The sequence below is a fragment of the Salvelinus fontinalis genome, chromosome 29 (genome assembly GCF_029448725.1).
Source record: "Salvelinus fontinalis isolate EN_2023a chromosome 29, ASM2944872v1, whole genome shotgun sequence".
NCBI classification, from domain to species: domain Eukaryota; kingdom Metazoa; phylum Chordata; class Actinopteri; order Salmoniformes; family Salmonidae; genus Salvelinus; species Salvelinus fontinalis.
Genome location: NC_074693.1, coordinates 15,822,120 through 15,839,709, shown reverse-complemented (window position 1 = coordinate 15,839,709; position 17,590 = coordinate 15,822,120). Strand labels below are relative to the sequence as shown.

The window sequence follows — 17,590 nt, the reverse complement described above, 5'->3', positions numbered from 1 at the left end:
CATCAGTATGTATTTATCCCTCCAGGCTACCCTGACATCAGTATGTATTTATCCCTCCAGGCTACCCTGACATCAGTATGTATTTATCCCTCCAGGCTACCCTGACATCAGTATGTATTTATCCCTCCAGGCTACCATGACACCCAGGCTACCCTGACACAGTATGTATTTATCCCTCCAGGCTACCCTGACACAGTATGTATGTATCCCTCCAGGCTACCCTGACATCAGTATGTATTAATCCCTCCAGGCTACCCTGACATCCAGGCTACCCTGACACAGTATGTATTTATCCCTCCAGGCTACCCTGACACAGTATGTATTTATCCCTCCAGGCTACCCTGACATCAGTATGTATTTATCCCTCCAGGCTACCCTGACATCAGTATGTATGTATCCCTCCAGGCTACCCTGACATCAGTATGTATTTATCCCTCCAGGCTACCCTGACGCAGTATGTATTTATCCCTCCAGACTACCCTGACACAGTATGTCTTTATTCCTCCAGGCTACCCTGACTTCAGTATGTATTTATCCCTCCAGGCTACCCTGACACAGTATGTATTTATCCCTCCAGACTACCCTGACATCAGTATGTATGTATCCCTCCAGGCTACCCTGACATCCAGGCTACCCTGACTTCAGTATGTATTTATCCCTCCAGGCTACCCTGACATCCAGGCTACCCTGACACAGTATGTATTTATCCCTCCAGGCTACCCTGACGCAGTATGTATTAATCCCTCCAGGCTACCCTGACATCAGCATGTATTTATCCCTCCAGGCTACCCTGACATCAGTATGTATTTATCCCTCCAGGCTACCTGACATCAGTATGTATTTATCCCTCCAGGCTACCCTGCCATCAGTATGTATTTATCCCTCCAGGCTACCCTGACATCAGTATGTATTAATCCCTCCAGGCTACCCTGACATCAGTATGTATTTATCCCTCCAGGCTACCCTGACATCAGTATGTATTTATCCCTCCAGGCTACCCTGACATCAGTATGTATTTATCCCTCCAGGCTACCCTGACATCCAGGCTACCCTGACATCCAGGCTACCCTGACATCAGCATGTATTTATCCCTCCAGGCTACCCTGACATCAGTATGTATTTATCCCTCCAAGCTACCCTGACATCCAGGCTACCCTGACACAGTATGTATTTATCCCTCCAGGCTACCCTGACATCAGTATGTATTTATCCCTCCAGGCTACCCTGACATCAGTATGTATGTATCCCTCCAGGCTACCCTGACATCCAGGCTACCCTGACATCAGTATGTATGTATCCCTCCAGGCTACCCTGACATCCAGGCTACCCTGACATCAGTATGTAATTATCCCTCCAGGCTACCCTGACACAGTATGTATTTATCCCTCCAGGCTACCCTGACATCAGCATGCTATTCCCCCAATGCAAATAGCATTTACAGGTGCTCACATAAGAGAGTTTCAACAATACCTGACACAGATCAATGCAAAATATTCACCAGAAATATTCTGAAAAAAAATCTGACTTCTCTTTTACTGTTAGCCAAACCAGAGAAAAGCAGCATGTTCGCTATTTTTCATAGTTCTTTTGTTTAGAATTCGGACTATCCGAATACCAGAAAAAAACGTCACGAAAATATTTGAATAATAAATGTTTCATACCTTCTCGGCCCATGCCCACAGTCCTATGCCCAGGAAGGCTGCTCCCAGTAACTGTGGAATAAAACACACAAACAGAAGGTCACATGACATACAAACACTAGGCGTATTCCATCAAAGTAAACTGACTGTACACACATACACTACATTAGCAAGAGTATGTGGACAACTGCTCGTCAAACATTTCATTACAAAATCATGGCCATTAATATGGAGTTATTAATGGCCCCACTTTGCTGCTATAACAGCCTTCACTCATCTGGGAAGGCTTTCCACTAGATGCTGGAACATTGCTGTGGGGACTTGCTTCCATTCAGCCACAAGAGCATTAGTGAGGTCAGACACTGATGTTGGGCGATTAGGCCGGCCTTCGCAGTCGGCTTTCCAATTCATCCCAAAGGTGTTCGATGGGGTTGAGGCCAGGGCTCTGTGCAGGCCAGTCAAGTTCTTCCACAAAAACATTTCTGTACGGACCTCGCTTTGTGCACGGAGGCATTATTATGCTGAAACAGGAAAGGGCCTTGCACAAACAGTTGCCACAAAGCAGTCTAGAATGTCAGTGTATGTTCGGCAGGTAACGTTCTCCTGGAATCTGCCAAACTCAAATTCGTCCGTCGGATTGTCAGATGTTGAGGCGTGATTCATCACTCCATAGTCCAATGGCGGCGAGTTTTACACCACTCTAGCCGACACTTGGCATTGCGCATGGTGATCTTAGGCTTGTATGCGGCTGCTCAGCCATGGAAACCCATTTCATGAAGCTCCAGACAAACAGTTTGTGCTGACGTTGCTTCCAGAGGCAGTTTGGAACTCTGTAGTGAGTGTTGCAACCGAGGACAGACTATTTTTACGCGCTACACGCTTCAGCGGTCCTGTTATGTTAGGTTATGTGGCCTACCACTTCGCGGCTGAGCCGTTGTTGCTCCTAAATGTTTGCACTTCACAATAACAGCACTTACAGTTGACCGGGGCAGGTCTAACAGGGCAGAAATGTTATGAACTGACTTGTTGGAAAGGTGGCATCCTATGATGATGCAATGTTGAAAGTTACTGAGCTATTTAGTAAAGCCACTCTACTGCAAATGTTTGTCTATGGAGATGGCATGGCTGTGTGCTCGATTTTATACACTTGTCAGCAACGGGTGTGGCTGAAATAGACAAATACACTAATTTGAAGGGGTGTCTTCAGTAACACAGACCCCAAAGAAAATCAGGGGGAGAAAAATAGGTTTATTCAAAGAACAGTACAGTAGAGTAGAGTTCAATACAGTAGAGTATAGTTCAGTACAGTAGAGTATAGTTCAGTACTGTAGAGTAGAGTTCAATACAGTAGAGTATAGTTCAGTACTGTAGAGTAGAGTTCAATACATTAGAGTAGAGTTCAATACAGTAGAGTATAGTTCAGTACAGTAGAGTAGAGTTCAATACAGTAGAGTATAGTTCAGTACAGTAGAGTAGAGTTCAGTACAGTAGAGTAGAGTAGAGTTCAATACAGTAGAGTAGAGTTCAATACAGTAGAGTAGAGTTCAGTACAGTAGAGTTCAATACAGTAGAGTATAGTTCAGTACAGTAGAGTAGAGTTCAATACAGTAGAGTAGAGTTCAGTACAGTAGAGTATAGTTCAGTACAGTAGAGTAGAGTTCAATACAGTAGAGTAGAGTAGAGTTCAGTACAGTAGAGTATAGTTCAGTACAGTAGAGTATAGTTCAGTACAGTAGAGTATAGTTCAGTACAGTAGAGTATAGTTCAGTACAGTAGAGTAGAGTTCAATACAGTACAGTAGAGTAGAGTTCAATACAGTAGAGTATAGTTCAGTACAGTAGAGTAGAGTTCAATACAGTAGAGTATAGTTCAGTACAGTAGAGTAGAGTTCAATACAGTAGAGTAGAGTTCAATACAGTAGAGTATAGTTCAGTACAGTAGAGTAGAGTTCAATACAGTAGAGTAGAGTAGAGTTCAATACAGTAGAGTAGAGTATAGTTCAGTACAGTAGAGTATAGTTCAGTACAGTAGAGTATAGTTCAGTACAGTAGAGTATAGTTCAGTACAGTAGAGTATAGTTCAGTACAGTAGAGTATAGTTCAGTACAGTAGAGTAGAGTAGAGTTCAATACAGTACAGTAGAGTAGAGTTCAATACAGTAGAGTATAGTTCAGTACAGTAGAGTAGAGTTCAATACAGTAGAGTATAGTTCAGTAGAGTAGAGTTCAATACAGTAGAGTATAGTTCAGTACAGTAGAGTACAGCTCAATACAGTAGGGTACAGTTCAATACAGTACAGTAGAGTAGAGTTCAATACAGTACAGTAGAGTACAATACAGTACAGTAGAGTTCAGTAGAGTATAGTTCAATTGCCTGAGAAGCAGTTCACTCAGGTGTTCAGTTGATGAAACCAATGCTGCATACACCGGTTGTAAAACAATCTCTGAAGCGCTCACAATTGGCCAGGATTCTCCTCTATTCAGTACTGGCCATGTAATTCTGACAGAGTAAAAACAATTATATTCTAAGAATAGATGCTTTATCTTGGCCAGGTCACAGTTGTAAATGAGAACTTGTTCTAAACTGGCCTACGTGGTTAAATAAAGGGGAAATAAAAAATATATTTAAAAAAAAAATAGCCTAATAGATAAGTAACTCTAATGCTGTCAAGATGTCCCCTGAACACGGAATATTTTCATATAGATAAACATCTCAGTTGGTCATCTCGCCCACCTCAGCCATTTCATCCTGGTTCACTGAACGAGGAATTATTTAAAAAAACATATTAAGCATTTGGTTGTCATGGTGCAGGATGGCCAACCATCCTCCAGGAGAGTCCAGGAGATATACTGGGTGTGCAGGATGGCCAACCATCCTCCAGGAGATATACTGGGTGAGCAGGGTGGCCAACCACCCTCCAGGAGATATACTGGGTGTGCAGGATGTCCAACCATCCTCCAGGAGAGATACTGGGTGAGCAGGGAGGCCAAACATTCTCCAGGAGAGATACTGGGTGAGGGTTGGCCAACCATCCTCCAGGAGAGATACTGGGTGAGCAGGGAGGCCAACCATCCTCCAGGAGAGATACTGGGTGAGCAGGGAGGCCAACCATCCTCCAGGAGAGATACTGGGTGAGCAGGGAGACCAACCATCCTCCAGGAGAGATACTGGGTGAGCAGGGAGGCCAACCATCCTCCAGGAGAGATACTGGGTGAGCAGGGAGGCCAACCATCCTTGAGGAGAGATACAGGGTGAGCGGGGAGGCCGACCATCCTCCAGGAGAGATACTGGGTGAGCGGGGAGGCCAACCATCCTCCAGGAGAGATACTGGGTGAGCGGGGAGGCCAACCATCCTCCAGGAGAGATACTGGGTGAGCAGGGAGGTCAACCATCCTCCAGGAGAGATACTGGGTGAGCAGGGAGGTCAACCATCCTCCAGGAGAGATACTGGGTGAGCGGGGAGGCCAACCATCCTCCAGGAGAGATACTGGGTGAGCAGGGAGGTCAACCATCCTCCAAGAGAGATACTGGGTGAGCAGGGTGGCCAACCATCCTCCAGGAGAGATACTGTATTGAACTTTAAATGTAAATGTAAATACTGGGTCAGCAGGGAGGCCAACCATCCCCCAGGAGATATACTGGGTGAGCGGGGAGGCCAACCATCCTCCAGGAGAGATACTGGGTGAGCGGGGAGGCCAACCATCCTCCAGGAGAGATACTGGGTGTGCAGGGTGGCCAACCATCCTCCAGGAGAGATACTGGGTGAGCGGGGAGGCCAACCATCCTCCAGGAGAGATACTGGGTGTGCAGGGTGGCCAACCATCCTCCAGGAGAGATACTGGGTGAGCAGGGAGGTCAACCATGCTCCAGGAGAGATACTGGGTGTGCAGGGTGGCCAACCATCCTCCAGGAGAGATACTGGGTGAGCGGGGAGGCCAACCATCCTCCAGGAGAGATACTGGGTGAGCGGGGAGGCCAACCATCCTCCAGGAGAGATACTGGGTGTGCAGGGTGGCCAACCATCCTCCAGGAGAGATACTGGGTGAGCGGGGAGGCCAACCATCCTCCAGGAGAGATACTGGGTGTGCAGGGTGGCCAACCATCCTCCAGGAGAGATACTGGGTGAGCAGGGAGGTCAACCATGCTCCAGGAGAGATACTGGGTGTGCAGGGTGGCCAACCATCCTCCAGGAGAGATACTGGGTGAGCGGGGAGGCCAACCATCCTCCAGGAGAGATACTGGGTGAGCGGGGAGACCAACCATTCCAGTTGAGAGAATGCCAAGAGTGTACAAAGCTGTCATCTAGGCAAAGGGTGGCTACTTTGAAGAATCTCAAGTGAAAACATTTTTGGTTACTACATGATTCCATATGTGTTATTTCATAGTTTTGATGTCTTCAGTATTATTCTACAATGTAGAAAATAGTAAAAACAAAGAAAAACCCTGGAATGAGTAGGTGTGTCCACACTTTTGACTGGTACTGTACGTCTACAATAGGTTCAGATTTGTTCCAGTCCGGTCTGTCAACGTCCATGGACGTCCGGTGTCGGTGCCCAGTGGGTGAGGATGCTGGTTACATTGAATGGAAAGAGAGGGTGCTCATGGGTAGGTGCCAGTAAGAGCTGGGAGAGGTGACATTAACGAGAGCGAGAGAGAGAGAGAGTGCGAGACAGAGCGAGCGAGAGGTTGTTCAGACAAACTGTTTTAAAGGGATCATTTGGGAAAGTGGCACGTTATATAGAGTCAGATGAACTCGTGGATACCATTTCTATGTCTCTGTTTGCAGTATGAAGGAAGTATGAGCCAACTCTAAAAACACAACACTGAACAATACATCATTGTTGTAAACATTTACTAAATAATGGACTAGATTAAATTAGGTTTCATCTGTAAAGTGAGCAGGCAGCGATGACCCCTATTTTATTTGAAATAATTAGGATGATTGTCTATTGTATATATTGATCATTTAAAAAGGTAAGCTATTTTCCAGTCCTTTCTGTTGGGCCTATATTGAAGGTCAGGGTGGCCCTGGGACCTGGCTGTGACTGGGGAGGACACCAGAGTGAGTCCAGGTAAAGTATTAGTTGGAGATCAGAGGTTAGTGTAGTCCCATCAAACTAATCCAGTGGGATTAGCGAGATAGAAACGCTCACTCAAATGCTCTCTCTCTCCCTCCCTTTCTACATCGCTCTCTACCTCCCTTTCTACATCTCTCTCTACCTCCCTTTCTACATCGCTCTCTCTCTACCTCCATTTCTACATCGCTCTCTCTCTACCTCCCTTTCTACATCGCTCTCTCTCTACCTCTCTCTCTACATCTCTCTCTCTCTACCTCTCTCTCTACATCTCTCTCTACCTCTCTCTCTACCTCTCTCTCTAGATCGCTCTCTACCTCTCTCTCTACATCGCTCTCTACCTCTCTCTCTACATCGCTCTCTACCTCCCTTTCTACATCGCTCTCTCTCTACCTCCCTTTCTACATCGCTCTCTCTCTACCTCCCTTTCTACATCGCTCTCTCTCTACCTCTCTCTCTACATCTCTCTCTACCTCTCTCTCTACATCGCTCTCTACATCGCTCTCTACCTCTCTCTCTACATCGCTCTCTACATCGCTCTCTACCTCCCTTTCTACATCGCTCTCTACCTCCCTTTCTACATCGCTCTCTCTCTACATCTCTCTCTCTCTCTACATCTCTCTCTCTCTCTACATCTCTCTCTCTCTACATCTCTCTCTCTCTACATCTCTCTCTCTCTACATCTCTCTCTCTCTACATCTCTCTCTCTCTACATCTCTCTCTCTCTATCTACATCTCTCTCTCTCTACATCTCTCTCTCTCTATCTACATCTCTCTCTCTCTATCTACATCTCTCTCTCTCTATCTACATCTCTCTCTCTCTATCTACATCTCTCTCTCTCTACATCTCTCTCTCTCTACATCTCTCTCTCTCTACATCTCTCTCTCTCTACATCTCTCTCTACATCGCTCTCTACATCGCTCTCTACATCGCTCTCTACCTCCCTTTCTACATCGCTCTCTACCTCCCTTTCTACATCGCTCTCTACCTCCCTTTCTACATCGCTCTCTCTCTACCTCCCTTTCTACATCGCTCTCTCTCTACCTCCCTTTCTACATCGCTCTCTCTCTACCTCCCTTTCTACATCGCTTTCTACCTCTCTCTCTACCTCTCTAACTCCCTTTCTACATCGCTCTCTACCTCCCTTTCTACATCTCTCTCTACCTCCCTTTCTACATCTCTCTCTACATCGCTCTCTACATCTCTCTCTACATCGCTCTCTACATCGCTCTCTACCTCCCTTTCTACATCGCTCTCTCCCTCCCTTTCTACATCGCTCTCTCCCTCCCTTTCTACATCGCTCTCTCTCTCCCTCCCTTTCTACATCGCTCTCTCTCTCCCTCCCTTTCTACATCGCTCTCTCTCTCCCTCCCTTTCTACATCGCTCTCTCTCTACCTCCCTTTCTACATCGCTCTCTCTCTACCTCCCTCTCTCTCTACATCGCTCTCTCTCTACATCGCTCTCTCTCTACATCGCTCTCTCTCTACATCGCTCTCTCTCTACATCGCTCTCTCTCTACCTCCCTTTCTACATCGCTCTCTACCTCCCTTTCTACCTCGCTCTCTACCTCGCTCTCTACCTCGCTCTCTACCTCGCTCTCTACCTCGCTCTCTACCTCGCTCTCTACCTCGCTCTCTACCTCGCTCTCTCTCTCCCTCCCTTTCTACATCGCTCTCTCTCTACCTCCCTTTCTACATCGCTCTCTCTCTACCTCCCTCTCTCTCTACATCGCTCTCTCTCTACATCGCTCTCTCTCTACATCGCTCTCTCTCTACATCGCTCTCTCTCTACATCGCTCTCTCTCTACCTCCCTTTCTACATCGCTCTCTACCTCCCTTTCTACCTCGCTCTCTACCTCGCTCTCTACCTCGCTCTCTACCTCGCTCTCTACCTCGCTCTCTACCTCGCTCTCTACCTCGCTCTCTACCTCGCTCTCTACATCGCTCCCTCTCTACCTCCCTCTCTACCTCGCTCTCTACATCGCTCCCTCTCTACCTCGCTCTCTACATCGCTCCCTCTCTACCTCGCTCTCTACATCGCTCCCTCTCTACCTCGCTCTCTACATCGCTCCCTCTCTACCTCGCTCTCTACATCGCTCCCTCTCTACATCGCTCCCTCTCTACCTCCCTCTCTACCTCCCTCTCTACCTCCCTCTCTACCTCCCTCTCTACCTCCCTCTCTACCTCCCTTTCTACATCTCTCTCTCTCTCTCTCTCTCTCTCCCTCCTCATCTCCCTCCTCATCTCCCTCCATCTCTCTCTCCCTCCATCTCTCTCTCCCTCCATCTCTCTCTCCCTCCATCTCTCTCTCCCTCCATCTCTCTCTCCCTCCATCTCTCTCTCCCTCCATCTCTCTCATGTTTGGGTGTATGTATCATAATCACACTGCGGCTAGGGATTCCATCCTTTCTCCATGCGGACAGTAGGATTATAGACAGTTGGGGGAGAAGCTCTCCTTAATCCATGTGATCCTGCTAACCTTAGCCTCAGAGTGTGAATGTGTGTTAGCCTCAGTTTACCCAACCTTAACCCCACGGCTACACAGCCAGTCCCATGCTCAGCGCTTTAAATAAACTAGGGAAGGGCCTACATACTAGACACTTTCATCAACAGATGAATGAATGACCTATCAAAGCCAACCATATTCATTGGTTACATACTCTGCTGATGATATGACACACAAAAAAAAGATTCAAACATTCCCAATTCACCACATCTCATACTGTGTAATCAACGTATGTCCTATCAGACGAGAGGATGTGTTATCTGGGGTGCAACAAACCACACAACTGTCTTTCTCAGGGACTAGACTATATTAAGATATTAACAGAGTTGTATACTGTTATAGTGGAGACCTGATATTAACAGAGTTGTATAATGTTACAGTGGAGACCTGATATTAACAGAGTTGTATAATGTTATAGTGGAGACCTGATATTAACAGAGTTGTATGCTACAGTGGAGACCTGATATTAACAGAGTTGTATAATGTTACAGTGGAGACCTGATATTAACAGAGTTGTATAATGTTACAGTGGAGACCTGATATTAACAGAGTTGTATAATGTTATAGTGGAGACCTGATATTAACAGAGTTGTATAATGTTACAGTGGAGACCTGATATTAACAGAGTTGTATAATGTTATAGTGGAGACCTGATATTAACAGAGTTGTATAATGTTACAGTGGAGACCTGATATTAACAGAGTTGTATAATGTTATAGTAGAGACCTGATATTAACAGAGCTGTATAATGTTACAGTGGAGACCTGATATTAACAGAGTTGTATAATGTTATAGTGGAGACCTGATATTAACAGAGTTGTATGTTACAGTGGAGACCTGATATTAACAGAGTTGTATAATGTTATAGTGGAGACCTGATATTAACAGAGTTGTATAATGTTACAGTGGAGACCTGATATTAACAGAGTTGTATAATGTTATAGTGGAGACCTGATATTAACAGAGTTGTATAATGTTATAGTGGAGACCTGATATTAACAGAGTTGTATGTTACAGTGGAGACCTGATATTAACAGAGTTGTATAATGTTATAGTGGAGACCTGATATTAACAGAGTTGTATAATGTTACAGTGGAGACCTGATATTAACAGAGTTGTATAATGTTACAGTGGAGACCTGATATTAACAGAGTTGTATAATGTTATAGTGGAGACCTGATATTAACAGAGTTGTATAATGTTATAGTGGAGACCTGATATTAACAGAGTTGTATAATGTTATAGTGGAGACCTGATATTAACAGAGTTGTATAATGTTATAGTAGAGACCTGATATTAACAGAGTTGTATAATGTTACAGTGGAGACCTGATATTAACAGAGTTGTATGTTACAGTGGAGACCTGATATTAACAGAGTTGTATGTTACAGTGGAGACCTGATATTAACAGAGTTGTATAATGTTACAGTGGAGACCTGATATTAACAGAGTTGTATAATGTTATAGTGGAGACCTGATATTAACAGAGTTGTATGTTACAGTGGAGACCTGATATTAACAGAGTTGTATAATGTTATAGTGGAGACCTGATATTAACAGAGTTGTATAATGTTACAGTGGAGACCTGATATTAACAGAGTTGTATGTTACAGTGGAGACCTGATATTAACAGAGTTGTATAATGTTATAGTGGAGACCTGATATTAACAGAGTTGTATAATGTTATAGTAGAGACCTGATATTAACAGAGTTGTATAATGTTACAGTGGAGACCTGATATTAACAGAGTTGTATGTTACAGTGGAGACCTGATATTAACAGAGTTGTATGTTACAGTGGAGACCTGATATTAACAGAGTTGTATGTTACAGTGGAGACCTGATATTAACAGAGTTGTATGTTACAGTGGAGACCATAAGGTTCATACAGATGATGGCATCCAGGCTGCTCAGAAACTCTGTTAGTTACAACCCTGTAAGGTTCTGGAGTGAAAAACGTGATTAATTACGACGTGGATAAGAGACAGAGTCAGCTAATTATGTTTACAAGCTAGATTAGTGGTTCTTAACTGGTTTATCCTCGGGACCCAAATTACAATCTGGAGAAAACGCTTTATTTTTTACGCTAAATTGATAGTAGTAAATGTAGCAATTACATAACAAGGGAACAACATTCTCACCTATTTCATTGTCAATAATAAAATGTTGCCCATATTCTTGATGGAGTACCAGGTAAAAACATGGTTATATACAGGGAGTACCAGGTAATAACATGGCTATATACAGGGAGTACCAGGTAATAACATGGTTATATACAGGGAGTACCAGGTAATAACATGGCTATATACAGGGAGTACCAGGTAATAACATGGCTATATACAGGGAGTACCAGGTAATAACATGGCTATATACAGGGAGTACCAGGTAATAACATGGCTATATACAGGGAGTACCAGGTAATAACATGGCTATATACAGGGAGTACCAGGTAATAACATGGCTATATACAGGGAGTACCAGGTAATAACATGGTTATATACAGGGAGTACCAGGTAATAACATGGCTGTATACAGGGAGTACCAGGTAATAACATGGCTATATACAGGGAGTACCAGGTAAAAACATGGTTATATACAGGGAGTACCAGGTAATAACATGGCTATATACAGGAGGTACCAGGTAATAACATGGCTATATACAGGGAGTACCAGGTAATAACATGGCTATATACAGGGAGTACCAGGTAAAAACATGGTTATATACAGGGAGTACCAGGTAATAACATGGCTATATACAGGGAGTACCAGGTAATAACATGGCTATATACAGGGAGTACCAGGTAATAACATGGCTATATACAGGGAGTACCAGGTAATAACATGGCTATATACAGGGAGTACCAGGTAATAACATGGTTATATACAGGGAGTACCTGGTAATAACATGGCTATATACAGGGAGTACCAGGTAATAACATGGCTATATACAGGAAGTACCAGGTAATAACATGGCTATATAGAGGAGGTACCAGGTAAAAACATGGTTATATACAGGGAGTACCAGGTAATAACATGGCTATATACAGGGAGTACCAGGTAATAACATGGTTATATACAGGGAGTACCAGGTAATAACATGGCTATAAACAGGAAGTACCAGAACCTAGTCAATATGCAGTGGTACCAGGTAGTAGCATGGCTATATACAGGAAGTACCAGTACCTAGTCAATAAGCAGGGTTACCAGGTATTACCGGGTAATAACATGGCTATATACAGGAAGTACCAGTACCTAGTCAATATGCAGGGGTACCAGGTAGTAACATGGTTGTATACAAGGAGTACCACTACCTAGGCAATGTTCAGGGGTACATCTGGGTAGGAGTAAAAGTGACTAGGCAATCAGTATAGATAATAAACAGAGTAGCAGCAGCGTATGTGCAGAGTATGAAAGACTGTCTATGTGTGAGTGTGTGTGTCATTAAGATGCATGTGTGTGAGCGTATGTAGTGTGTGTGTCATCAAGATGCATGTGTGTGAGCGTATGTAGTGTGTTTGTGTCACAGGAGGTTGGTGGCACCTTAATTAGGGAGGACGGGCTCGTGGTAAAGGCTGGAGAGGAATTAGTGGAATGGTATCAAATACATGTATTGATTTTTTTAACATGGTTTCCATGTATTTGACGCCATTCCATTTGTTTCGTTCTAGACATTATTATGAGCCGTCCAAACAATTAAAAGTCGTTTTTCAACCACTCCACACATTTCTTGTTAACAAACTATAGTTTTGGCAAGTCGGTTAGTACAACTACTTTGTGAATGACACAAGTCATTTTTCCAACAATTGTTTACAGACAGAATATTTTACTTATAATTAACTGTATCACAATTCCAGTGGGTCAGAAGTTTACATACACTAAGTGGACTGTGCCTTTTAAACAGCTTGGAAAATTACAGAAAATTATGTCATGGCTTTAGAAGCTTCTGATAGGCTAATTGACATCATTTGAGTCAATTGGAGGTGTACCTGTGGATGTATTTCAAGGCCGACCTTCAAACTCAGTGCCTCTTTACTTGACGTCATGGGAAACTCAAAAGAAATCAGCCAAGACCTCAGAAAACAAATTGTAGACCTCCATAAGTCTGGTTCATCCTTGAGAGCAATTTCTAAACACCTGAAGGTATCACATTCATCTGTACAAACAATAGTACGCAGGTATAAACACCATGGGACCACGCAGTCGTCATACCACTCAGGAAGAAGACACGTTCTGTCTCCGAGAGATGAACGTACTTTGGTGCGAAAAGTGTAAGTCAATCCCAGAACAACAGCAAAGGACCTTGAGAAGATGCTGGAGGAAACAGGTACAAAAGTATCTATATCCACAGTAAAACGAGTCCTATATTGACATAACCTGAAAGGCCGCTCAGCAAGGAAGAAGTCACTGCTCCAAAACCGCCATAAAAAAGCCAGACAACGGTTTGCAACTGCACATGGGGACAAAGATCGTACATTTTGGAGAAATGTCTTCCGGTCTGATGAAACAAAAATAAAGCTGTTTGGCCATAATGACCATCATTATGTTTGGAGGAAAAAAGGGGAGGCTTGCAAACCGAAGAACATCATCCTAACTGTGAAGCACGGGGGTGGCAGCATCATGCTGTGGGGGTGCTTTGCTGCAGGAGGGACTGGTGCACTTCACAAAATAGATGGCATCATGAGGTTGGAAAATTATGTGGATATAGTGAAGCAAAATCTCAAGACATCAGTCAGGAAGTTAAAGCTTGGTCACAAACGGGTCTTCCAAATGGACAATGACCCCAAGCATACTTCCAAAGTTGTGGCAAATTGGCTTCATGACAACAAAGTCAAGGTATTGGAGTGGCCATCACAAAGCCCTGACCTTAATCCTATAGAAAATTGGTGGGCAGAAGTGAAAAAGTGTGTGAGCAAGGAGGCCTACAAACCTGACTCAGTTACACCAGCTATGTCAGGAGGAATGGGCCAACATTCACCCAACTTATTGTGGGAAGCTTGTGGAAGGCTACCCGAAACATTTGACCCAAGTTAAACAATTTAAAGGCAACGCACCCAAATACTAATTGAGAATGTAAACTTCTGACCCACTGGGAATGTGACTCAGTACTTTGTTGAAGCACCTTTGGCAGCGATTACACCGTTGAGTCTTCTTGGGTATGACGCTACAAGCTTGGCACACCTTTATTTGGGGGTTTCTTCCATTCATCTCTACAGATCCTCTCAAGCGCCGTCAGGTTGGATGTGGAGTGTTGCTGCACAGCTATTTTCAGATCTCTCTCAAGAGATGTTTGATTGGGTTCAAATCTGGGCTCTGGCTGGGCCACTCAAGAACATTTAGAGACTTGTCCCGAAGCCACTCCTGCGTTGTCTTGGCTGTGTGCGTAGGGTCGATGTCCTGTTGGAAGATGAACCTTCGCCCCAATCTGAGGTCCTGAGCACTCTGGAGCAGGCTTTTATCAAGGATCTCTCTGTACTTTGCTCTGTTAATCTTTACTTCGATCCTGACTAGTCTTCCAGTCCCTGCCGCTGAAAAACATCCCCACAGTATAATGCTGCCACCACCATGCTTCACCGCAGGGATGGTGGCTGGTTCCTCCAGACGTGACACTTGGCATTAAGGCCAAAAAGTTTAATCATGATTTAATCAGACCAGAGAATCTTTATTACAAACTTTATTATATTGAGTAAATTAGTTTTATTTCATCTTTCCACCATACAAAATAGTCTGGGAAAAAGCCAGTCATTAGTTCTAAGATTCTGAAGTTGCTAGCCAAATCGGCAGTTTGTTCCTTCTAGCCATTCTATTTGCAATTGTTGCTATGCTAAGCAAATCATTGGCATGTAGCAAATGCAGGCTAGCTACTTCTCATTTGCTAGCTAGCCAACTAAAGCTAACACACAATCACATCAAGCAGCTCAAATGACAGCAAACTATGTACACTTTTGTTTGTTTACCTTGGTTTCTATTGTCATTTATTTGTATATATCTATTATAATGATCCTGATAAATGAATTTGCCTGGATCAGAGAAGCCGTCTACCTCTTCACGTTCATATTTGCACGGTGGAGATCACACAAAAAACTAAACATTTTCCACAGGTCAGAGAGGCAGACGGCAAAGTTTAGACAAACTCCAAATGTTGCAAACCAAATGCTAGTCTAATAGCATGGGGAAATATTGTCTAGACACTTTTTACTATGGGAGATTAAGTTTATAAATTGACTGGCCAGGGATGTGGGACAGTGGAAGCAAATAATTAAATCTAACAGAACTGTTCACAGGTATTACCTGAAGAAATGCGCTATAACTCCCTGCTATCACCAAATCAGCACTAAAACAACCAGTTTTATAATTACTACTTAGGCTTACAACATGAAATAACCCTGTCCCTGACTAGTATCCTATCAGCTCTTTGTGTGTGTGTGACCATGACAGTGTTGCTGACACGGACTCAGTGGCTACTGTGTACTGTTACACTAGCTCACTGTCTAAGCCATGCTTTAAGAGGTGTGTATGGGCGGAGTAGGTTAGCTTAGAGTGAGAGTGGCTATTGTACGAGGTTAACAGTCAAGGATAGGACAGGCATTAAGGCAGTAGAGTACAGAGACAGTTAGCTAGTTGTCTTACTTCAACAGCCCAACCATGCATACCAACACAAATAGGCCTACACACACCCAAGCCTACCCAACAAACAGCTATTCATCAGAACTATGGGGAGCACACACCCACAGTGTAATTTACTACCTACTATTGTTGGCATTCTGCTGTCCCACATTACTAACATGTTAGGGCTGCTGGGAACCACACAATAGACTCCACACAAATACGCACAATATTGCCCAATGAGTCAAATATTAGCAGATGGATCATCAAACAACAGTTTATTTAAAATATATATATATCTAGAGAGGAAATGGGAAAATTGACCGTTTCCAATCAACAAATCACTCATAATGGTGGGATGCATACGTCTGACACATTCACCTGGCAGATGATCACTGTCAAGAAAGGTAGCTAGGATCACCAAATCAATAACAGGAAATGATCACTATCTATGGGACTAACCGACTGTACAGTATTTTAGGATTTGTTCGATAAAGAACATCGGAATATAGTTTTAGGGCTAGGCGATCGAGCAGTTTTAACTTGTTTAGTTCCTTTGTCTCTTTTGGGCAGCACTAGAAAAACACTGCTTTAAATTATATACATGCAGGTGTGAAATAAAAAATGTTAGCTACTTACCCAAAATATGATGTTAAATCCAAACAAGAAGTATTTGACACTGCAGCTCACTTCGGCTCCTTTAAAATGCTGGCGTTTTTGACTGCTAACGTTGCTCATCCTGTAAACGTCGAGGCTAGCTAGCTAGCTAACAATGTAGACGCCACTGGTTAGTTAGCTTGTTAGCTAACCTACAATCACGGCAATGACAAACTAACTACTACTTGTGTAACACACAAGCTAGCTATCTCCATAAAAGAACTTGGGGGGGAAATCAGCTAACTAGCTAGCTAGCCAGCCAGCCAAATCACAAATACATCGCCGGCTAGCTAGTTAGCTGGAGTTAGCTTACTAGCTAACAACAGATCCAAAAGCACTTTGGATGTGTAAACTAAATATACATTCATCTGCGGTTCAACGTACAACGTTACTCTCCGTAACTAAACATATAGTTGAAAGCTAAATGCAAATAATTGTTGTTTTGTTGATGATATATAGTCGATTTCTCCCGTTCATAGCATTTGGTTGTTTTGCATTTGACCTTTCTTGTTGACAACAACCCTCGCTGTCATATGAACTGAGCTGAGGAAACCCATCTAGCTAAATTTTTTCTAGAGCGACCTGCAGTGGAATTATTCGTGAACAGCACTGCTATACTTCTTTTTCCTGGTGCAGTACAAAGACCAAACATAACAATGGTGAATGATGAACACACCCTCTGAAAACGATTTAGCTATTTGTACAACATAAATAACGTTACATACGTACCAAGTAAGAGGCACACTCAATTCTTGCATTTTTTATTTGACAGTTTAAAATTTGACTTTTTTTTAATGACATGTAAACCTTGTACAACTGCTACACTAAAACAAAAAATAAGCAATACTGAATAAGACAAAATGTACAGCAATTAACAACTTTACATTTATTTATGGGGGGGGGGGGGGTTGTGCTGTGGCTGTGAGCCTATCAGTGATAGTCTGGCTAACACTTAACTCTCCAAATCCTCCTGACGTCAGAGTCTGGAAGGAATGGCTCTTTGACGTTGTAGGCACAATGCATCTATAATGAAGGGGGATGTGATTTTACTGCTTGGCTCTCTGTGTCTATTCTCACTCAAACACCCACAAGCACAGCCAAACACAGCCC

At 43.5% G+C, this 17,590-nt stretch overlaps 1 protein-coding gene across 1 annotated transcript in view; it reads right to left on the bottom strand.

Moving 5' to 3' along the window:
- LOC129827479 (tetraspanin-17) overlaps nt 1-17,053 on the bottom strand; it is a 48,499-nt gene extending 31,446 nt beyond the window's left edge. Inside the window, exons 1-2 of the mRNA XM_055888370.1 lie at nt 16,463-17,053; nt 1,662-1,712 (exon numbers count right to left, since the gene is read on the bottom strand). Of these exons, the coding sequence (XP_055744345.1) occupies nt 1,662-1,712; nt 16,463-16,561 (150 nt within the window). The 5' untranslated portion in view covers nt 16,562-17,053. The remainder of the gene's footprint in view (nt 1-1,661; nt 1,713-16,462) is intronic.
- Nucleotides 17,054-17,590: the final 537 nt, after the last annotated feature.